Below are 24704 nucleotides of genomic sequence, written 5' to 3'. Positions count from 1 at the left end.
TACTGCTTGTCAAGATTTGATGCAATCTACTGGGTTTCCTTAGAGAGGAAACCTTTTGACCAATCTGAATAATCTAATTGAATTTGACTTTGGAAAGTGCCTTGAGATGACAGGTGTTGTGAATTGGCGCTATATAAGTACAATTTAATTGAATTGAACCCATCATTGAAAAATAATTAGGAATGATGTCTTGTATAGAGCAAAAACTACGAAATAAAGACAATGATTGTTTTTGATAAAACTGCTGTCGCTCACATTAATAAGCCGATAAGATTCACAGCAACAGTGGCCAAACTTACAAAGAGGGTTTTGAGTCATTTATTTTTTACTAAGATGTGAGTTGCATACTTGATCATGACTTTAGCTTTCAGAAAACAACCAAAAATAACTTAATTTCATTTACAGCGACAACCTTTAATTATAACAACTAATAAATATCAGATGTTAGTACCTCTGCATCCATTTGACCAAAAAAAACAAGCAAAAAAAAAAAATTACTGATTCACACAAAACACCGGGGAGTTGGCAAAAAGCAGCCCACTTTAATCTCCATGAGTTAATTTTTGTTTCAATAGATCTCAGTTGGAATGCATTTCTGCTCAAATGTTTTTAGTTAGGATACAGGGAGAAATAATGTGACATTTACAAAGGTGAATCACAACGCAAGGCCTGCCTGGTATGTACACTGGGTCTGTGTTATAAGAAATCGGTTCATCAGTAGTTTAGCATTTCTGTAGCACAGAACGGACATATGCAGGAAAAACAGAGAGGAAACCAAAAGGATTCGTAGTTAGCAGTACAAACTGAGTGATGCGCCGGTAAAACCCGCTCAAAAAGAAACTTCTCGATATTTATGAAGGGCCAGGTTTGTGAATTCACTTCAGAAAACGAACAGACTACAATAATAGAAAAAAAACAAAAAAAAAAAACAGACAAATTACAATATAGATTTTTACTTACAATTAAAACTCAAATATGGTGCAATATATGTAAATTTGTAGGGTTCCTACATGTTTCCTATGACTAAATGTCCCACATTTGGCAGGTTTAAGCATAAACCTGTGCTTTGCTTGGTGACAGCAAACCACAATAAGCTGGCAAACTGCAGAGCATCAGAAACGAATTGTTAATAACAGGAGCAGTTTTTCATCTGTCCGTTGTGAATGAGGGATATTGCTGGCTTGTCCGCTGCTAGTAGGAACCCTGAGTTCATTTTGGTGCGGATAAAGAGAAGAAAAAAAAAAATAGCGAAGCCGCCAAATGATGTCAATTCATTAAGATCTGATCTGATAACTACATCTTTCACTAAACTTCAATGCATCTTCCAGACAAATCTACTAGTGTTTGCATTCAACATGTTTCCTCTATTACAAATAATTCTTTTGATATTTCACAAAGACATTTAAATACTGAGTTCCCGCTACAATACATTTCTCTTAACCCACGTTTCCCCCCCCAGTTTATGTCTGGAAATATGACAAGAACACACCACGACTACATGGAGAACCCGCAGAGGGACGATGCGAGTCCATCATAGTTTCCGAGCCACGATTAGGTGGACTGAAGAAAAAAAAAAAAAAAAAAAAAAACGGATGTTGCTGGTCACTTGAAGTTAGAAAAGCTTGTGTCCATGAGGCCGTTTAACGTTTTTTAGTTTTTGTAGGAAGAACATGGGAGTGTGCCTTTACTGAACAAATGCAACAAAGCATGGAACTGATGCCACCCGGAGAGTTTTTCATATTAACGAGAAGGGGAGGGAATAGCACGATCATAATGTAAAAAAAAAAACAAAAGAAAAAAAACCAAAAAAAACCTTTGCTCTTTAGCTGGTGCCTCAGAGCAGGCTAAAGCACCACTGCAAATATATTAAGTCAAAAATAGAAAAAGTAACATGCATTAAAAGAGTACTTCTGATTCCTTGCTTTCCTCTTCCCACCCCCCTTGGAAAGTTGTCCGTCAGTACAGCACTCAGAGTTCCCCTCCTTTAGCTTACTTCCTGTTGGCTCAGCCACGGTCAGCTGACTAATACCAAGGTGGAGGCGATGTCTAATACACGGGGCCGGGGCCTTCGTCCTGAGGAAAACGTGAGTGGAGGAGCGTCTCCATGTAGGAGACGTAGCCGCTGCTCGGCGTGTAGCCGTCGGCCATGTGTTGGGGCGCGGGCGGCGGGGAGGAAGGGGCCGAGAGGAAGGGGTCAGAGTTCAAAGTGGCCTGAAAAGAGGCGGGCTGCTGAGTCAGCGGGGGGTTGGAGACCGGGGGGGACTCAGCGCGGGGGTCAGTGAGGTTGTCGCTGGTGTCCATCGGGGTCTCTGCCTCCGTCTTAATGCTGCTGACGGGGGTGGGGGCTTCCTGATTGGCGATGGGAGTTGGGGAGGAGGGCTCCTCCTTCGGCTGAGCGGTAACACTGGGATTCTTCTGTGCTGGTGCAGGAGCTGAAGTTTTAGGCCGAGTGGAGCTGGAGGGCAGCCGGCGGCGCTTCGCTGCTTTGGCTTCATCGGCTGAGGGGACCTCCTCCTGTGGCGCAGGTAAAGCCTGGAGACAGACAGAGGGTCAGAGGAGGTGAGGCGTTAGCAAGTTAAAAGAAGAAGTCTTTACCACATTATCACGTCTCCATGCTTCCTTTTAATTGATCCCGGGAGCTCTTTATGTAAGCCAAAAGGCAGATTTCCACAACAGGAACATTGTCCAGGAACCAGAGTGGACCTGTGGGCCCGGTTGCCTTTTCTCTCGTCTCAGAAACCATGGAACAATCAATTCTGTGCGGACTAAATCCCTTTAAAAATTTGTGTCATCGCTGTGACAGAACCATATAGTTTTAGTCCTGAAATTTAGTGTTGCACCGATACCGATACCGCACTAAAATGGTGGTATATCGGCGAGTACCAACAAATAGGGCACCGATACCATTTTGATGTTTGTATGTCACTTGAATGCAGCCTTCTCTCTCCCGACACTCATTAGTTCTACTGGATTCACTTTGTATTAGTCTTTTTCCTGCTTTACAAAGGGTAGCAGCTTGACAAAGCCATATGGCAATTATTTTACATCCAAGTAATAATAATAATAATAATAATAATAATAATAATACATTTTATTTCATTTCAAGCGCCTATCAAAACACTCAAGGTCACTGTACATGTAAAAACAATAAATGGTAAAAGCAATGTCGTCATAATTAAAAGAAACAACACAAACTACACACAGGAAAGTAATATAAAATCATAATGAAAAGGCAATCTTGAACATGTGGGTTTTGAGTTTAGATTTGAACAAGGGTAAAGACTCGGTATTGCAGATGTCAGGGGGGAGAGAATTCCAGAGTGTGGGCGCAGAACGAGAAAAAGCTCTGCTCCCCATGGTGCTAAGACTGCTGAAGGAACAACTAAGTGAGTAGTAGAAGAAGTAGTATGTAGTTCTTCATATATACACACACACATCAATTTCAAACAGATGGAATCGGTATCGGCCGATACTGCACAGCCAGGTATCGGGGCCAAAAAAATGGCATCGGCGCAACACTACTGAAATTCTTGTATTTTTTAAAAACTCAGTGGGAGCCTTGCTCCACTCGGCAGCTGTCTGAGAGGTCAACACCGCTGCAGTGGGAGAGGTTGCTGCATCGTTTTTGGACTCCATAGTGGAAACGCCGACATTCAAACAGCTTGGAGAAAAATCAAAAGTCCACCAAAAAGAAGTTCAGGGGAAAACCCGTCCAGATCTCAACGTTGAAATGCTCCTGAAGTGTTTATTTGGGTTATTTTAACCACATAAACCAGGCACTATAAAAAGGTGCTAGTGCTTTTGAAATAATCCTAAAACTAAGGGCAACACTAAGTGCTTTAAATCAGATAAAACAAATAACCAAACAGACAAGAAGCAATGAGACAGACCTAAAGAGTTGAACCAAAAAAAAAAAAAAATAGAGAAAAAGTGTCATAAACAGAGGTAATGTTGATTTGAAGGACGAAGGAAACGTAATTGTGTTACTGATGGTGATGATAATGAGGAGGAAGGTGAGGAAACACCAGAGGTTGATAAAAAAAAAAAAAAAACTCAAGGAGCATAGATTCCTAAATTGTTATAACAGTGACTAAAAGTCAAACATACCCAAGATAAATAAAAACATGACAAAACAGGTCTAGGAATAAATATATTTTAAAATCAATTTAAAGTCAAGTGTACAATAAAACTAGAGAAGGTCAACATTTAATAAAAACAAAAAAAACAAAAACAAACTTCAGGCCTGCCCAAAAGATGCAGCTAAAGTTTGCTTTTAAAAACATTAATAGTTCCTGTTGTCCTGAGGTCGTTAAGATGGCCACCCTACAGGCAGGCCGTAATAATACAATGACACCTCGCAGGGCATTTTATTGCTTGTGCACATATGCAAGGAATTTGATTTAGGCTTCACACCCTCAAAGTGTACAGACGTTTAAATCTAAATGTCTGCACAGTGAGAGGATGTGAAATGCTTTGCATGACATCTGCAAACCTCATTTAGAACAACATTAAGATGATTTCTTCAATGTGTTAGGTAGTAAGCGTGGATCATTTCTGATTGGCTGATTATTGGCAGCAGTAAAAAGCTCCCGTTGGCCAAATATCGATTTATTGATCAAATGTTCGTATCAGATTCCAGAGATTATGTTCAGATATATACAGCAAAAAAATCCAGACATTGGTCAACAGTTTTTAGGCATGAGAGAAATGCTGCGCCCTGTCACCGCCTGCCCTTTCACAGAGCTGACAGAATATGAACACGTTTATTAGTCTTATTCACTCAAAGTCTGTTTGTTCAGCAGATACTGAGCCTCTGGGTCCTGAATGCAGGGTTTGAGTCCTGGTCAGGGTTGTTAATGCAACCCCGTTACGTCTCTCTTCGCTCCGCTTTCTCTGTCAAGTAGCTGTCAAATAAAAGGCAAGTATCTGGCTGAAATCTTTTTCTTTTTTATTCGAGTGTTACTTATTGTTAGGACTTGCAACAGAAATATAGTTTGAAACCTCCACTTTTAATTTGCACACAGGAGAGCGCGGGTTTATGACTCGGCTGAGTGAGTGTTGGTCAGCCTGGGACATCGCCTAGTCGAACTACCGCAGCGCATGTTTGTTTTGCTTTTTGGCCATCACAAGCTTGGTTAAGTAAAAAATAAAAAAAATAAAATGGGCATTATAAGTGAGGTATGCAAGAACCACAGGACACTTTAACTCCAGCATGGTAATGACTTTTTAAGCACAAGGCAGGCAAACATTAATGCATTCCCTGTTTGTGGTCTCATTTGTTCTAAATGGACTTTAATTAGAGGGGAGAAAGCTTTTTTTTTTTTTTTTTTTGGGTTGGCGTTTGAGGCCAGGGGAAAGCAAAGTTTCAGCGAAATACTCACCAGTCGAGACCTAACTCTTTTAGGTAACTCATGATCCAGCTGAAAGATCTCTGATTGTTTGAGCATCAGCTGACTTTGGTCCTGAAACTCCACCTAATTGGATGTAAAACGCAATGGATTAGTGGACAAAAAATAAAAATAATAATATTCAGCAGTTCTTTTATAAGAAAAACATTTTGCCTCATGTTGATGTGGTCGAACAAAATTATATTCATGAGAGGCTATACTAGAAAGAAATGGCCTTCATTGCAAACAAAAAAGAACACAGCAGGGAAGAAGTGATAGAAACGACAGACAGGGTCTGTGGATAATAATTAAAAGTTATGCCTGGGAACCTTAGCCGGCCCCGACACGACAGCAATTGAATGGTTTCATCTACCAATATGTGCTGCTGTCAAATTATCCTTGACCATGGCACTGAACCAAAGCTGCTCACTGACTGGATCAAAGCTTCACTTAAGCTCTTTAAATATAAATGTAGATTTCAACAATATTCTGCGACAGAGAAAAAAAAAAAGGTCAGGTTGTGACTCTGACTGCTTGAACAGCTGGAGGCTTGTTGTTTTTTTTGTTTTTTCAGCTCAGTGCAAAAGCATGTGAAAAATACGTTAATAATCTAATGATACACGAATGACTAGAGGTCATTTGGAAAACTATGAATCCAACAACAGTACATAAAAACATGCCTTACAAAACTATTCAGACGTCTTGAACTCCTCAAAATTTAATATTTAAATTTTCAAATAAAATCTATTTCAATTGTATTTTAATGTGATAATCCAACATAAAGTAGAGTTACATTTAATGTTGAAGGAGCAGGGTGACTGGTGCTGTAATTGCAGCAAAGTATCATCTCCCGGTGAATACATTCAGCAAATGTAGCTTTCTTGTAAAATAAATAAAAATTAAAAAGTTCCATCCGGATACTTTATACACCACTGGACCTTTTTTTTTTTTATAGATACCTTCATTTACCAACCTGCTTTTAATCTTTTCTCAATTATACTTTGTATGTATTCATGAGCACAACAACCTTACATCATTTTAACTTTTTCGTATTTATGTTTTCAAGAAGTTTCTTTTGCTTTAACGCCACGGTTTGACTCTGGAGGGCCAATTCCACCCCTCGGTCCTCCTCTGCTCGGCAAAGGAGTCAAACGAGGAGCCGAGACCAGCGAACGGCTCGGATCGACAGAGTTCCCCTCACCTGGTACAACTTGTGGACGTGCTCTTTGACGAAGGTAGCTTTGAGGTCCTGACCATCCGGTGTGCTGACTACAATCGCCTCCCCCACCGTTGGGTGATGGTTGCGCAGACAGTCGTGACTCTGTAAGAGGGAGGACAAAGATGAACTGGAGGACACAGACAGAAGAAAAGGATTACAGAAATCTGCACAATTTCTTTTTCATCTGCCAGGAGCGTTTTCCTCATTTCCAGCTGCTTATAGCTTAACTAAAAAAAGTTCTGAAATTCAAGGATAGTAGTTAGCATTTTAATTAGACCACTTATGAATTCAACATCCCTAGGAGCAGATTTGAATAATTTAATGACTTAATTTGATAAAGTTCTGTTTTGCCATCATTAAACAGCAAATATTAAAGGTTATCTATATTTATGAAGGGAATACATTCTCTATATTCTCAGTCTACAAACCACAGATCTGTTGCGAGGATCCATGTGTAGATATGTATATATGGCTTTGAAATGAAAATACCAGACGACTATAAACATAAGTGTTAATGGTGCACGGTTCCTCCACATTTTCTAGGTGAAATTTCAATTTTCCACACAACTTTTCAGAGTTTTCAGTCATACCCGGAGACAACCCACACATGCACAGGGAGGGAGAACATGGCAAATCCAAGCGGAAAGAGTCCAGACCGACGTTCTTTAGTATAATCAAAAATTACTAAGACAAAGAACTTGATGGATGGATAAAGAAAAACAGAAAAGTATAATAGGAAGAAATAAAGAAAATGCACAAAGAAAAGGAATAGAAGGAAGGACACGACCCCCCAGACACACACACGCACACTTATTCAGACCCAGAAAATACAGAAATCAAATTCCAGACTTTTCCAGGCTGCAGAGGAACCCCTGATGGCGAAAACACTCACTGTTATATTCTCCGGGTGCACGTTGTCACAGTATGAGCCGTCTTCAAAGTTGACCTCGCAGAACGTCTGTGTTGCCATGCCAATGATGGTGCAGTGGTAGTACCATCCGTCGCTGTTACGCCCAATCACCTTCAGGCCCAAGTCTAGACCCTGGGGATCAGCTTTAGGCGCTCGCCGAGGCTTCAGGAAGAGCACAAGACAGATCAGCACTGGGATTCAGGAACATTGTCGGGGATACTCAAGTGCTGGTCATATAAAATGGTTTTATATAATTCTAGGATTGAATTTATTAAAATATGTCTATGCCTAGTTATCTTTTTATAAGAACTTAAGGATATAAGCAAACATTTAAGGACATCTTTCAAAATAATTTCTTTAAGAAAAACAGCTTCCAGACATCCGTAAACCTGACAGACTTCATTCTCTTTATCTCCAAAATACATCAGTAAGTGAAACATAAAACACTTTACACTGCCTCTGATTAACATCAGTTTTTTCTATATTACAATATATATTTTTTAATCAAACTTAGTTTCATATATTGTTTTATCCTTTATCTACCTGTGATGTAATTGTTGTGAAGCACTTTGGTCCGCTGAGGTTGTTATAAATGTGCTATATAAATAAATAAACTTACTTAAAAAACACGTACCCCCACTAACATCCCTTTACGCCAACATAACATTACAACATGCTAATGTATTCTAATATTATGGGTTTAGTCTTCAACCCTTCAACATGCTCGTTTTCTTCACCTTGTTTAGCTTCTGGGTGCCATTTGTGTGTTTCTTGCAGGTGACGGACAACACGTAGGGCCAGTCCGCAGGCTTCATCACTACTCCGGCAATCTGGGCGCAGGTGACGTGGAAGGAGGTGGCGCAGTGCTCGTGCGTGCACTGAATGCAAGCGCCGCGGTTTGGACTGGGGTTGGTTGCGTGACAGAACTCACATTTCTGCAAAGACAAAAGGGGGCACATTTTTATTTATTTTTTTCAAATCTAATTCTACCACCAATACAGACCAATTTTCCTTATTCTGCTACTTTCTCCTACTACTCTCCGGTTATGCATTAGTTGTTCTCTCTCTGTTCTTTTCCCCTCATCAGAGTTACCCCTGGCCTGGTGTTTAGTTCAGCTGTGACACTTTCCTGAAGAGGCTCAATAAGCGCAAGGGTTAACAGCCAGTTATGTTTAAGGTTTCTTCCCTCCTTCCTCATTTCCACTGTCGATACATGCATGGTCAGTATGAGGGGCTGCAGCAAAGCCAACAGTTCAATATATTTTTGTGTATTTATAAATGTATTTTTAAAGCACCCCAAGACTACATCTGTTATTGATTGTAACTAAATAAATGTATTTAATTTAGATACGTTGCTCCTGGTTCTGCTGTTCCCCAACAGGTTCCCATTTATTCCAGCACAACGAAAACCCCCACATTTTGTGAGATTTCTTTGTTACTCCTTTTAAATTTTTACTATCAAGCGAAATTACCAAAAGCAACCATATTTATATCTGGAACGTTAATCAATAGGCACTTAAAAATGCATTTTTCACATAAAATTCTCTAAAAAAAAACTCCATTCTGATCAATGTTTTCAGAGTCAGTCTTCCTTTAATTGCCCTCATTTTTCCCCAAAGTTAAATCAAGGTCTAGAAATTAAGAGCCTTAACTTTAATACTTTAAAAAGGTAAAGATTAAATAACTAAATCATAATTTAATAATATGAACAGGTCAACTAAGAAATGGTGGAAAAGTAGATAAAGCATATAACAGATAATGTAGATGTATTCTGTTGTTGAGTTTAAGAAAGTTAGCCTTTGCATCAACAGCTTAGTCCTTTTGTAATACCACTTTGCAAAATAAGATAAAGTGCAGGGTTATTGCATATTTTCCATTTCTAAATTCTACCTTTAAGAGTTAAATATCCAGCTTTTATATAGAGTCAAAATATTTTCTATAAATTTGCTGAATACATTAAATAAGACTTCACACCAACAAAAGATGGCAGGAAAGTAAGGGAACGGCTATTTGTAACTTAAAAAAAAAAAAAATAATGGGTTCAGATTTAAGGCTTTGTCACACTTTCTCATAATTTCTAATCTACATAGGAGGCTTAAGCACAGTGAGCTGTTGCTGATTCATTCTGTCGGACATAATCAAAGATGCGTTTAGGATTAAAAGAAATCCCTAAATGAGGAGATGACTGGACCTCCTGGCAGGGGACTAAATAACAGCAGGGTGACCAGTAGATGAGCCAGACGCTTGGAACCCTCTTGCCAAACTTCCGCCTCCTTCGACACGGCATGCAAGATCTCTCCGACCAGAAATATCGTCAATATTAAATTATAAATTACTCAAATTATGATCAAAGGAAGTAGCACTGATGATCTTTGATACTGGTAACTCCTGTAACCCAAACTACATTGCTTAAACTCATAAAAACAACATTTTACTCAGTGTCATATCCAGAGCTTTGACATTTGCCATTTAAAAACACCAATTATAACTATACTAACTTACATAAATTGAAACCATCTACCATCTTAAACACGCTGTCAAAACCTCCTTCTTTGTCCCCGTTCTACACAGCTCGCTCCTTTGAAAATAAATAAAAATAGGACAGAGCAGCTGGAAAACAGCACCAATCAATGGAGGAATACACTTTTTTTTTATTATCATGTCAATATTTCATTTCGGTTGCAGGCCAGACAGTTTACCTCCTTCTATGATTGCTACCAGCTAGTAGAGTTTTGACCTGATGAAACATCAGGACGATGGTGACATAAAAGCAAACAGCAAAACTCAGCAACAACATTAATTGTCTTTTAGCTCGCTGCTGAATGTTCACATTAAGTCAGCAAATAAGACAGCTCACTGTACATCTCTTTAAAAGTAAAGTGCTGACATTGGCTTTAAAAGTTGCGCAGTACCTATATAAAAATAAATTATTTAAACTGTTTGTGTGTTATATTGACTTTATGTGATTTCTGTGCCTCGGAGATGTTCAGTAATCTGTTTCTTAAGTCATGTCTCGAGTCTCGAGTGACTGAGATAAAGCTTCTCTCGTGGGAAGCATGCCGACTTGTTTGCCGAGAACATTATACTGCACTTGGTTATGAGTTCAAATCTTAAACAGTTTCCAGAGTTGCTGCACACGTTTCAGGTAAGAACGGCGGGCTTCTCCAAAGTTTGCATCGCAGAGTTCTCAGTCCGTGATGTTCATTTTAAAATAGAAAATAATAAAGTTAGCTATGAATTTATGGTAGATATTTCTACATGCTTGAATTATGAAACCTGTAAAAATGAGAAACAGAAACAAAAGGTAGAAAAGCAAAAAAAAAAAGGAAAAATAGAAGGAGGAAAAGTACTAAAAGCACAAGGGATGGAGGAATGATTTTAATTATTATTTAATGTAACTGACTAACAGATACGTTTTGTCCTTTAAAATACATATAAAAACAGATTTTAACTAGCGATGGGGACCGATGACCAACTTTTTGAAAAGTCAACAAAATGTAAAAGTTTGTGTGCATGATTTAACTAGTGCGTTTTTTAAGTACCAGCATCTGAAAGGAATACTAACAACTTTATCAAGTGGTGATTGTTATTTATATAAAAACGTTCTCTGCATAGATTTATTGGAAAAGATGGGCGGGAATTATTGTGAGATGACTCTCTGCTCCACTGAAATCCAATGGATTAATTATAATAATGGAATCAGCAAAGCCATACAGGCACCTCTGCTGGTCAGGATGAAGAATTTTATTGGTCTTCATCCTGACCATTCAGACCAGCTCACTTTTGTTTTCAGACAGAAATGTAGTTTCAACAGAGTTGTAACAGTACTACATTTTATATAAAAAATAAAAAGAGAAAATGCTTTCAATTGAAAATGAACGATTACAGAAAATAATTGATAGAAAAACATGTTGCTGTGTTTTTTTTCATTCCATGGTTTTGGATCCGGCAACTGAAAAAAAAAAGGTGAAAAAAAATCGTGTGTACTTGAGGCTGCTTAGGTAAAAAACAAATTGCACTACTTTTGTAGAATGTGAAATATTGACCACAAATTTTGCCCCTCCTCTCCCCCCAAAAAAACTCATCTTTTTAGGATTTGCACGGTGCAAGAGTGGCCGATTAGATCCAACATGACTATGACAAGATCCCTGAGAGCCAAATGTTTAAGGGTAGGAGGGTGACGGGGTGACTGCAGCACGCAGCACGATATAAACTGGTCCACGGGTGCGTGCTCACATTTGATCAGACCAGTCATCCGAATCATTAGAGCGCGCAGCTTCTTCTCAAAGCTTTTTAAAAACCTGCTTTGACAGCACTCCCATGCAAATGCCACCCAGCTTGTCTTTGATAGATTATTCAGAGAGAAGGGGAGGCTGAGAGGTAACATTATTTGTGCGTTTGTGATAATGTAGCAGCAAGCGCTACGTTCACTCGCCACAGAGCGAAGCCTGTAAAGAGGAGAATAAAAAAAAAAAAAGGAAGCATGAGGAACGAACGAAACGAGTTGTGTTCAAAGATGCAGCAGCAATGGGGAAATTGCCTTCAACCCACGGGATCGATGCAGTTCATTTGGCGCAGTGAGAAATGACAGCTGATTATTCAGCCATTCCCCTCAGCATGTCTGTTTTACCCCACTTCTCTTAAAAAAAAAAAAAAAAAAAAAAACACAATCTATCAATCCACCAGGAAAGGAAGGAGGGCAACAGAGAAAGTGACAGACACAAAGGCAATGAACAGGAAAGAAAGTAATCCGCTTCAGAGTAGGAAAAGACTGGAGGAGCGCGGCGGGCCCAGGAGACTTTATGAATGTACAGGAAAACTATCACGGCATCAGTGCGGAGAAGTTTTTACTTTCTCCAGAGACGGCTGGTAATTTAAAGAAAAACTGAACCCGGCATGTTTAATAATAAAGTATGGTATGAGAGTTGGACGGCCCTCTCATTTCTCTCCACCTTCACTTACCAAACTCTTGCGGGTTTCTGGGACAGCGCTGACGTCCACCGGCTCCCTGTCGATGGCGTTGACGAAGCGAGCTTCTGCCACGCCGATTGCACAGATGACGTGGACCCACCTGAAGATCAAATCAGACCAGAGAGAAACATCTTACAGCATTAAAGAAAAAAAAAATGGAGTCCTCTAAAGACAGAGCTGGATTGTTTTCTTTTTAACTCCATCTTCCTCATCTGTGAACATTTCGAAGGTCTTCAAGCACTCACCTGTTGTCTGTGGTTCTTTTCAACGCCCCTCCACGCAGGTTACAGAGACAACACTCCTAGAAAAGCAGACACATTGTTTTAAATAAGATGTTCGGGCACGGAAATCCAAATCGTATCAGAAACAGCTCTATCTACCAGTTACGAGGAATTTGACTAACATCAGGAGCATTGTACAATCTAGATTAAAGTCCAACTACTTCATCTGAGCATTATTGCACCCCACGGTTCTCTGGATGTTTATCTTACAGACAGGTTGACTTAGCGATGCAACCTAAATTCACACACTAGTCAAAGACAACGGCCATTATTCTCCGTCTGTGTTTGGACATCAGTTCTGGCGAGCACTCACCACTACCCAGGCGACAGCTGTACACCTGGCACATGTCCAGGAATCCCTGACACTCTCTGGCTTCACACCATAGCAGCCTGTAAGAGAGGAAATGATGATTATTTTAAGCAGCTCCCTTATGACATTTCTGAATTTCATGTCTGTGGATGTGGACAGCAGAGAACGGCCTGCAGTGGTAAGATAGCCACCTCTCTTTCTACGGTGCGATATTACACCTTCAGACAGTAAACCTCCCGGTTAAACAATTGTTTTTTCTTTTCTTTTAATAAATGACCCAATTTTCTCATTCCAATCCCCACTATGAGTTTAGGAACCCAAGAAGCCTGCAGGTTTATACAACACCGGGACCAGTTTAAATGATCTTTAGCTGGTTTTCAACCCAGAACGCCGAGCAACAAAAAGGTGTGGGGATGCACAACCGGCATTTTTGACAGGAGCTCTTTCTGCTTCATGTCTCCCCATCAATAGCAGCGCTGTTTCAGCAGCCCTTCCCGGGATGACTAACGAACTGGCCTTGAAGGTGTGCTCCAGCTTTAGGGATAACAAGAACCCATGAGGGTTAATGTGTGTGTGTTGAGGGCTGCGTGTGCACGTGTCAGTGCTGTGATTTATTTGTTACTTCGGGCAGGCACGAAAACAATCCAGCAGGTATTTCAGGAAACTCACGTAGTTCATTTAAAACTTATTTGATATCAGATGAAGAATTTGATCATTTGCGCGACTGAACAATATGAGTCTAACATCTTTAACGAGAACATTCAAAGCATTCTATTGAATTTTCCAGATATTCCTTTGATAATTTCACACTTTTGTCAAAGTGGTAGTTTCAGGAAGCAAAATACAAGATTATACAAGACATTTTAAATATGTATTTTCTTTTTATAATTCAAGACTTAAATGAATTAGGAAAAGAACTGAAGCTAACTTAATAGCTTACAAATGAAATGTATCTCGTTGAATAATTTAAGCAAATGAAATATAACTTGTCATCTAAAGTTTCTGATTTAATGACCCCAGCATGCAAATCTGAACTTTAGTGGCTCTTTATAGCATACAGTAAGCTTCATAATCATTACTTACAACAGCATGAATCCCCATCTTAAACCCAAACCCTGTTCAGATTACATTACCTCGTGGGCTGCTTGTGGATAAAGGAACTAACATTTTCATTATAATTGCCTAATCACTAAATAAACCAGATTCAGCATAAACAAGCTGAAAAAAACTGATGGAAGAAGAAACATAATTTAGGACCTATTGCAGAAAGTTCGGATGACATTTTAAAGAAACAATAGCTCAATGACACCTAGTGGTTAAAAATTGGACAAACGCATATATAACACCTTTCACAGAGAAAGGTACCAAACAGTCCTGTGGCTGAGAAACTCTACTGAAGTTTTACTTACACAGGACAGGTATATAATGTATTCTGTTCTATTTCTGGCCCACTTCTCTTACTGGCTTCCATGTTTGCAGGCTGCTGCTCTTTTGCCAACATAAAATACCAAAAGCTGTGCTCTGTGTTGAGGACCCAGGGAACTCTCATATGATTGGCTCAGGAACCAGGAAGTAAACGCCTGCTACACTGAACCAAAGTCGTTCTGGACCGTACCTCTAGGTCTGAAAGGAGAAAAACGCAACTAAGACGTTAGTTAAGAGGACCGATTATTTATAGGGAATGTTACTTGCATCCCAGGTGAGAAATGAGAATGATTTAGGTTGATTTTACAGTAAATATCGTACTTATAGCTCCTTTAAAAAGGCATAAAAATTGAGGTTCTTGGAAACTGCACCTTGTATTTTGCTGTGTCAAAAATAAATTCAAATTTTGTCCTATGGGCATTTTTATTACACTTTTATCCTACCATATTTCAGTTTCATTAGCTGCATTGTGCCATTGTACATGTTTAAAAAGAGCAAACACTGCTAAAGTATGAAGCTCAGTTCAGTTATTTAGTAGAAATATCAATTTCCTTCATTAGTGACATGCTGATGTCACTTTACACAGTTCAGTCCTTAATTTTCTACTTTTTAATGCACTCTGTTTATGTCTCAATGACGTATACACTGGTACTCTACCTGTCGGCCATTATCACTTAAACAGGTCACCTAGATTAAAGTCCAACTACTTCATCTTAAGCTAGAGACTAGAAAGCCCAATGTAGTGTGAAAATACCCAACAGCAGTAGATTGTTATCTTCTGTGTTAGCCAAATACACCAAAAACACTTTTCTGATGGGTTTTGCGGAAAAAAAGGATGAAGATGAATTGTAGGGAATCACCCGGTAGTCTTATAACTGCGTGCATTGGTTTCCTGACCTCTGCGACCAAAGCTTTTACGTTGACATTAGATCCTATGTTAGCGTGTCAGAGTGAAAGCGGCTCCTTTCAGAGTACTCTACCCAGATTTAATTTGTGTTGCAAAGCCCTGTATATTGTCTTTGTTGATAACCTGAGTACTCACTGGCATGAACCTGCATGCGGCAACATTTGCACTGGATCAGAAGACTGGTTCCATCCTCCCCGATGTGGTCGTTTGTGGGTGGCGGTTCTGTGTTGACGGCTCCGACGCTGAAGCACATCTCTGGGACCAGTGGCCGAGTCGAACTGCCACTTCGAGGTATGGAGGGGTCAGAGGTAAAATTGGCAGTGATAATGTCTTTCTCTTGCTTGAATGGGGAAGAAAGACAAGAAAGAAAACTTGCTGAGCATCACCAAAAGGCTGCAAAACGTATCTACGTGGCAGTGCGCGTTTTGCTACCTTTATGTAGGGGCAGAAGAGTGAACAGACAGCACAGTGTGGTTCCAGTGTGGCCACGACGGCGTTGAACGACTTCTCCGCCAAAAAGTTTGGGGAGCGATTCCGCCATAAGTGTTCCTGTTTCTTCATGCTGTTGTCCATCCGGCTTTGCGAGGACAGCTCTGTGGGAAAACACAGAGCGAGCGTCATTGAGAACCCACAACGTCCAGTGATTCAACACAATTGTGCAAAAACTAGGGCTGGGCAACGATATTTAATCGCGATTAATCGCGTAATTTGCCTGATTAATCGCGATTAATCGCATTGTATTTACAAACTCCAAGAATGAATTCAAAAGTAGTGTAAAGAGCACTTTTATTTTAATGTTCTGCTGCCATATGAACAAAAGTGTTGTAACATTTGTAGCACTTATCAGTAACACATATTTAGTGTAAAGCTCAACTTAAACATGTAAAACAAAAAATAGCAATAATAATAAATTAAAGCTTATTGCCACTGACAGGGAATTCTCTTTATGGGGAAAAAAATCTACCAAAAACAGGCAATTTCTGAGGTAACAGCAGGGAGCAGCATTACCATTTTATGTTCAATACCAAAGTTTAACTTGGCAGTGGTTACAACTAACTTGTTTCTGTCATATTCGATGCTGGAAGAACTTTAAACTGAAATGCTTGCTAACTCGATATGCTTGCGTTGCTTGCGTTTATTTGACGTTAACACGCGTTTTTTTGTTGTTGCTTTCTCGCGTGCATATAGTGAATGGCAGGGAAAAATAGGCAAAAATACATGGATACTTTGAAACGAGAAGCGACTTCACCGACGGCGTCGATGCAGACTCCGCTCCGCACAAAACTTGTTCCGTTCGCCAACTCACCGCCTCGCCTAAGCAAATTCCTGCGGGAAACACCGCCTTCCCCATGTCGACTTTGTTTTTTTCCGGGCAGCACCTTTCTTCCTCTTTGAATCCGAGGTTTGGCTGACAGCGAGATTATTGGCGCATTATCGCCACCTACTGTTCTGATTCAAACCCCTACACCGCAGCAACAGACCTTTACAAAATAAAAGCATGTGAGCAACATGCGTTAATGCGCGTTAAAGAAAATATCGCCGTTAATAGTCTAATGAGTTAACGCGAAATTAACGCGTTAACTTGCCCAGCCCTGGCAAAAACATAAAGCACGTGGCATCTGAAGCTCCTGAAGCAGAACATCTGGAGGGAGGGCCTTGGGAAGAAAAATACGTCAGGCCGCTTGAACGCAACACTGCAGCCAGCCCCTCATATAATTGGTGAACACAAACAGCAACAAGCATCAATAATTTGCCACTCTGGGTCAGAATCAATTTTGCAGCGTAGCCCTTGAGCTACTGATCCACATTGTTTTGTTAGGCCTGGACAGAAGTCAGGCAGATCTTTTCACAAGATTTCCCCTTAAACTGTCTATTTTCCCACCGCTGCTCCTCCCTCCTTATTCTTTCCCACCATCCAAACCCTCTGAAGGACAGATTGAGTCTGGTCCCCAGCTACACAAGCTAAAGTGACTTTGAAAGCAGGTAATTGGAAGTCATGATCCCTGGATCAATAAGTGTCAGTCAGAAAATGAAAAGAAAGAAAAAAAAACACAGTGAGAGGGTGGGGGGGGGAGAAGCCTTGCCATCTTGATTTCATTTATTCCTACAGGGAACTTTAGTCCTGCTTGTTTTTCTTTCTTCAGATCAATAAAACAAATAAAAATGGTGTCTTCTTCACTTTGGGCACTTTGATGGAGAGAACAACTACAGCGATAAATAACAGGAGGGATGGAAAAATTATGTTGTAAGCCATTTTTTTATAACTTGATTGTATTCAAATTTTTATTGCAGATTTATGTTCCCTTCAGACCCAGGATTCTAACATTGAAAATAGTTTATGGAAATCTTAAATCTGTCTGTGTATCTAAATGCCTCGTTAGGGAAAAATAAATAAATAAATCACACACCTTTCTCAGTGGTCGGGTCTTGTTTGACGATGGACAGAGGCGAGCGCATGGGTGGCTTACTGAGCGGGTGGCGCCGACTTTTCTTCACCTCCTTTGGCTTATTCATCTTGGAGAAGGTCAGCGGCTAAAAAAAAAATGCATCTTTTAGTTTTCACGTCTGCTGAATTTAACAACATCAACATCTTCACTTTATTTTCATTTAAAAAAAGAAACTAATCGAAAGCTGTTCCATGATTCCTGTCTTGTAATGAGTTTATGTCAGTGTATCCCAAAGTTATTAAGTAAATCTTCACTCTTGCTTGGAGTAGTTTTTAATGCTAAATTAATTTGTCCTGAACAGCTGGTGTAGGCAGAACATCTACATGTATCTCTATTGGGCTTTTTTTGTGCCAGAAATCAAACAGATTAAGCTAATATTTAAAGCACTCCACACCAAACTAATGTAAGAATGGTTGGAAATAATGACAGGCAGGAGGTCTTGCTGTTTCTAATCAGCGATGTCCATTTGGGATTTCTATTGATGCGGCAGCAGTGGAACAAGGCAAACCTGATGCAGTATAGATTTTATGTCCGATTCCAGGCCTGACCCGAAATTCGGGCTGGGTCGGGTCTTGATGTGACGTAGCACGGTCGGGTGCGGGTTGGGTCAGACTTTTTATTTCCTCATGCAATACATGAGCCCTTCCTGCAGCTACGGGAGCAGGAACATATAGCAAATCTGAGGCCGCTCTGCTACACCCTGTGTGTGACCTGCATGACGCACATCTGGGCCAGACCTGCCCTGAGCCAATGCTCGCTGTGGAGTGTGCTGACTTAGCGCGGTTTAACCTAGCGTTGCTTGAGACGCGGTCAGTGAAGTGGTGCGCGTAGCACGGACTGACTGCATCTAGTAGCAGTAATACTTGAAATAAAATATTACTTTTCGTCGTGTTTTCTTCGGGCTCGGGCTCACAATTCAAATGTGTTGGTCGTAGGGCTGGACGATAATTCAATAACGATATATGTATATCGATGATAGAGAAAAGGGTCAATAAAAAGTTCAATAGAATAACAGTTTTCCTTACTTTTGCATTCTGGCCATGTAGGTTAATATTACAGTCGCTACATCCTCCCAACCAATTACAAACGCAGACCTAGGAACGCTCCGCCCCCTTCAAAGAGTTTAGAGAGCACGTGTGTTTTTTTTTTTCTTTTTTGTAAAAAAGTAGGTTGAATGAAGGGTTGAGTTTGAATTCAGTGTTTGTGTGTTCTGCATCTAAAAATAGGTCGCTAAGAAACAGCATAAAATGAACAGGGCTGCACTTAAAATATATGTTTTGAATTTTTTACTAATTGTTGATATGGATCAATATGATTTCTATTTTATCAATCTGCTTTTTTTTCTATATCGTCCAGCCCTAGTTGGTCGGGATTTTCGCTCTGAGGCCTAGATCGAGGCGGGCTTGATTTACTGGACCCGATCTATACTCTAAATCCTGATGGCCATGTAATGAATGTTTATAGCAAGCTGTTTCACAGTTTATTCTAAATATCTTTTACATTAAGATTTAATAAAACACTAGGCCACTAGCTTAACAAGACCACTTAGTGCTCACCACAAGAAGTCTTAAAGAGTTTTGTATTACAGAGCTGACTGAAGTTATTTTGGTGTGCAGTGCCTCTTGTCTAACATCATGAGGCCAAATTAAAGAGGGGATCTTTTTAAAATTGTGTTCTATTTTCTTAGTAGAACAGCTACCTCTCAGTTTTATAGTTCATAAAATGTTTTGTTTGACACATGGCCTCTAACAGACTAACACACCGTTTACCATTAACGGAATGAACATTTGGGACAAGTAAAATGTATATACAGACATTACATTTCTTTGTTTCTGCAGTTTTGTTTTGCATGACTCTACCTGAGGGGTGCTCTTTTCCATCTTCACGTCTTCATCTGTAATCGACAGTATGTCAGCGTTCTTCTTGGCGGACGTAGCAAACTTCTCAAAAGCTTCTTCAAATCCAGATATGGGACCTTGGATGTTGGACATCCTCTTCTGCTTTTTCTGCTTCTTCTTCTCGATCTCTTCCACCAAGTACGGTGGCTTGGTCTCAGCATCTTGATCTAGCAAAGACAATTATGAAGGGTACTGTACATTAAGGGAAAACTCTTTTTTGTTTTTATCTATTTCAAACATATTCATTGAATCTCTTTTGCAAAGCAGGTCTAACAGAAGGTCTAAAATGCAGCACCAGCATCAGTGTTTGAAATACAGACAAACCAAACAGAATATAAAAACATATAGATGAAAAAAGAAAAAACACTTTAGGGAGACCTTTGAATCAACCTGCTGTCTTTGACCCCATTTGAACAAAAGAGGCTCTTTTAAGAAAGAGCAGCTTTTCCCGAAGTTTCCGGACCATCTTTTTATTGCGTAATTCTTTACAGGTGGCTCTACAGGGTTGCCCCCAGAGAACCGGCTGAGTCTGGAAATAGTTTAGTTATAAAGGCATTACCTCCCAGTGCCATTGAAACTACTATATTGTCAGACACAAAAGCTTTACTGACCTTTTCATGTTGCGCTCAAACAACCGTGTCGTAGCTTTAGCTTAGCATGTAGATTGATTGGGATAATATTAAAATTCTTAGAAACTGCAGCATTAAAACCGCCAGGGTCTGGGGCTTTGTTGTTGGGAAGCAACTAGATATAATTCCTAATTTCAGTCAGTTATTGGTTTGCACATGTTTTCTCTCTGTGCAACATAACTGATAGGCACTGCGGTCAGACTATGGTCTGTTACACACAGTAATGGGGGAGAGCTGCACTCCCCACTCAAATTCAGGAGGATGCTAGCTGTGGAGAATCTAGACCAAATTTACCAGAGGGCCAGGATGGGAACAGAGTTTTATCATGTGGGCATAGAGCAAAAGATTGAAACAAAAATATTTAATCGTTTAATATATTAAGGGAGCTAAATAGCCACTTGGAACTGCAGGTTGCAAACCCCTGACCTCACAGATGAAACCTGTGATTCTATCTCTATACGGCTGATGTTAAAAGTGCAACACCTTAATTTCTAAATCATTGTTAAAGTATAACTGTAAAGGGACCAATCAGTTAAGGTTTCTCTGCACAGGGGCCAGGTCCAGTTCTACAGGGGCAGTGTCTCCTGTTGGCCACCCGTCTAGAACCACCCATGGATGCTAGACCAGCTAGTAAACCTTTTAAAACCTTACATTTGTAAAAGACACCTTTACTGCAGGCACACATCTTTAAACGAAAAAGTCATCAGCAAGCTTACTATACATGCAACCATAAATATTAAAGGCCTAGCATAAATAACAAAATAAGTTGACATGTATACACAGCATCTTGCATAACATACGGCCACATATCCGCTTCTCTAACATTTAAACCTAAGAGACGATCTCTCTCTCTCCTTAAGCTGTCGTTTCACCAAGTAGAGCTCGCGTCGCTTCCGTACAAAAATCCTGGGGTGACTTTGTAGACCAGATATGCAGCCCTCCATGCTGCCTGCATTAGATGGATTTTATCCTGAATGTTTGTGGAGCCTCATAACTGGCCTGGGTTGCTGGTCGGGGAGTAGATGGCATGCAAGGGCGTGATGGCAGCGGTCCAGTTTACCAGCGTTCCTTTGGAGCTAATCCGCAGTAGCTACGGCCGCCAGGCCTTTGCTGCCCTCAGGAAGCTCAACGACGTGGATGTTGCACCGTCAGCTCCTGTTCTCCGAATAATCAATCGTGTCCATGGCCGATTCCAGCTTACTCTCCATCTCAGAAAGCTGTGTGCCTCGAGCCGCTGCAGCATCCTCAGAGATGCAGCTCCAGGCTTCTGTAACCCGTTCATTAAGTGGGGTAATTTTAGACGAGCAGGCCTCATGCTTTTTCCAGCACCGGGTCGATCTCTCTGTCAAAGGAGTCCTCCACACCTTTGAGCACTTATTCTCTCCACTAAGCTGTCTGTGTCAGCTTGACCCTAGCAGTGGCCCCGTGTCTGCCATTTCAGCTTGGCTGCACTGGGAGGACTGATCCTAATTTAGTGGACTTTGCCAGAAGATTGAGTTTTTGTCTGAGTGCCAGGCGTTCTCTACTTATAGACCATTACTTCGGCTCACTGTGAATACTCTCTCTGTTTAAAAATGACTTAAAAAAAAGATACCCAGCTGCGGAAGCACAGACGACGAGCTGCTACGCCGCCGTTTGCGGGACGTGACCCCTTTTTTGTTTTAATTTAATGATTTTATTTAAACTCTACGTTGCACTACTGCAGTCTTCTCTGGACACTTCCACTAACCTTCTGTAAAGGAGCCGTCTGCTGCCTTTGCAGCGGCCTCGGCAGCCTCCTGTTCCTCGCGTTCCATGGCCTCCAAGGTCATCATGGCTTCCCTCGCTAAACGCTCGTCCTTCTCCTGCTTGCGCTGAGCCTCGCGCTCCTCCACCTGCCGCTGGTACTCGGCAGCATTCAGCTCAATTCCCGCTTCCGCCAGCACCTTTACCTCCTCAAGCTTTAAGCGACGAACCAGCTTCATCTTGTGCATGGCTCTGATGTGCAAAGAACACAAGATAATTAAAAAACGCAGACGACTATTATATTTCCTTAACATTCTGTAATATTGAACAGATCCTATTACTGTATTTTTCAGACTATAAACTGTAATTTTTCTTTCTTATGTTGGTCAATCCTGCGACTTATATATGAATTTTAAACGGTAAATCATACTGACCAACATGAACCAAGCAGTAAACATTACCATCTGTAGCAGCAAGACGGCTCGCTAGGTTTGTGAAAACTATATGCTGCTCCTGTACCACTGAAAAATTAATTGAACCATTAACTTATTGACAACAAAGACTGAACATGTTTGCATGTTGTTTAAGTATAGATTCACACAGAGGAGCGCTGCGTGGTGCAGCTTAAAGAGCTCAGACCGGGACAGAACCCAGCTATTGGGTTGTCTGTGAAGCTAATAACAGCTAGCGCTAGCTTCCAGGTCTGTTGTCCTGGTGGCTTACAACTTCACTATCACTGAGCTATATAATACACTGGAGTGCTAATCACCGTCTGTTTGAACGAGTCGCTTTGAAGCCACCAGCCGCCATATTGGTACTCCCTATTTCCCCCCAGTAAATAGGGAGTATGTGCGCTACAGCATCGAATAACGAGGATTTTCTCGTGTTCAGGGGGGGCTTAAGACTTTTAAAATGTCAAATGCCATATAGTTTTATGTTATGTTCTAAAAATATCAAGTACTGAGAAAGTCATATGCTGAAATATTTTGCATTTTATTCATTTAAATATGTATTTTTAACATTTATAAATATATAAATAACAATATACAAAACCATATATTTACATATGTGTATACATATATATACATATATACATATACACATACTTATATATACATATATATACATTTAATATAAATAACATGTAAAATATTTCAGCACCTAATTTCCTAGTAGTTCATAGTGTTAGTACATCCACTGACTGTAGAATTACCTATGAAACGTTTTCACAGAGCCAGAAAACTGCTTGTTGTTGCAACCAAATCCTATGGGATTCTGTGAGAATAGGGAGTAGCAAGATGGCGGCCAGTGACTTCAGTTTTTCGGCAAAATCAGCACTCCAGTGTATAATATAGCTCAGTGTTCACTATGCACTGAGCTTTACGTTGCTGTCAAACATCCACATCGTACTGTTAGCTTCGCAAGCAGCACCTTTATGCTCACGATCTAATTTCAACATAAATTTGACAACTTTCAGCATAACGGACCGTTGAAGTTGCTAATTTACTCCATTCATCCTTCCAGGCTGGGTAATTTAATAAATAGGTTTACTAGATTAAATATCAGTTTTTAGTTTTGGATTGTGTGAAATAAATGTCTAAATAAATTAGTATAGTCTGGAGCAACTTATAGTCCTAAAAATACGGTATATGGAGTCACATAAGCGACAGGTTTTTGGTCCTCTTACCTTTGCAGCAGGTTTTGCCGGTAGGTGACCCTGTGCTGCCTCCAGCGCTCCAGTTCAGGACTGGTCAACTCTGTGGCCTTCAGGTGGTCCAACACTGTGATGTCTTTGCCCTGTTTCCATAGCTCGTAGCGATCGGGCTGCAGGGAGCGAACAAACACATCCATCGAGATCTTCACCATGTCCTTCCGGCAGGAACACTGGAGAATAAAACAAAACAAAAATGAAAACAAATGCAGAGAGAGAGAACTTTGCTGGAGCAGAGAAACGCTGCGGGTAAAGAATGATGCAAAATCTCTGTAATAAATATTTTAAAAGCGCCTTTATTCCCCCCAAAGCTTAACCTGAGAGTCAATGTCACTCTGGTGTCCTCAAACTACAGATGTTTGACTGAAATCCCAGCGAAGCATGATTATAAATTGATAGGCAAAAATTATGCAGTTCTCTGCTTTTCTCTCCTTCCTTTGCATTAAATGTGCTGCAATTGACGCATCTTGCCTTGAGCCTAGAAATGCAATATCCAAACTATAATCATGTAAAATTAACACTAAGTAATTAATGATTTCTGAGAGCTATTTAACGTTTTAGATAAAAAGGTCAAAATAGACACTGCGTGTAGGTATAAAAACAGAAGTTTGAAAGATCCGAAGGGTGAATGACTTTACATGTCGTGCCTTCCAAAAGCCTGCGTACCCTCATGAACTTTTGGACCTTGACATTTTGTCACATTACGATCTTCAATCTACTTTATTGTCAGACTGGATAGAGCGCATCTGGACATTCATTTTCAAAGTCTTGCCACAAATTCTCAAATGGATTGGGACTTTGCTTTGTTCCCAAACCCAGTGTCAACTCTTTTTCACACCAACAGGTTTTCTTCCAGGGCTTCCCTGTATTTAGCTCAATCCATC

At 40.3% G+C, this 24704-nt stretch overlaps 1 protein-coding gene across 2 annotated transcripts in view; it reads right to left on the bottom strand.

Moving 5' to 3' along the window:
* Positions 1 to 295: 295 nt before the first annotated feature.
* The window catches only part of kdm4b (lysine (K)-specific demethylase 4B), a 57690-nt gene continuing 33281 nt past the window's right edge, over positions 296 to 24704 (bottom strand). Inside the window, exons 8-21 of one of the 2 annotated variants that reach the window (XM_036141037.1) lie at positions 23797 to 23993; positions 22114 to 22361; positions 19717 to 19922; positions 17819 to 17942; positions 15843 to 16003; positions 15546 to 15750; positions 13082 to 13158; positions 12733 to 12788; positions 12479 to 12587; positions 8254 to 8451; positions 7499 to 7678; positions 6589 to 6708; positions 5382 to 5474; positions 296 to 2532 (exon numbers count right to left, since the gene is read on the bottom strand). In XM_036141037.1, the coding sequence (XP_035996930.1) occupies positions 2047 to 2532; positions 5382 to 5474; positions 6589 to 6708; positions 7499 to 7678; positions 8254 to 8451; positions 12479 to 12587; positions 12733 to 12788; positions 13082 to 13158; positions 15546 to 15750; positions 15843 to 16003; positions 17819 to 17942; positions 19717 to 19922; positions 22114 to 22361; positions 23797 to 23993 (2460 nt within the window). In that variant the 3' untranslated portion in view covers positions 296 to 2046. The remainder of the gene's footprint in view (positions 2533 to 5381; positions 5475 to 6588; positions 6709 to 7498; positions 7679 to 8253; positions 8452 to 12478; positions 12588 to 12732; positions 12789 to 13081; positions 13159 to 15545; positions 15751 to 15842; positions 16004 to 17818; positions 17943 to 19716; positions 19923 to 22113; positions 22362 to 23796; positions 23994 to 24704) is intronic. The other variant, XM_012882399.3, reaches the window with a different exon arrangement.

Source organism: Fundulus heteroclitus, chromosome 9 (assembly GCF_011125445.2).
Source record: "Fundulus heteroclitus isolate FHET01 chromosome 9, MU-UCD_Fhet_4.1, whole genome shotgun sequence".
NCBI classification, from domain to species: domain Eukaryota; kingdom Metazoa; phylum Chordata; class Actinopteri; order Cyprinodontiformes; family Fundulidae; genus Fundulus; species Fundulus heteroclitus.
Note: the sequence above shows the minus strand (reverse complement) of the source record. Positions and strands in the feature narration are given on the sequence as shown.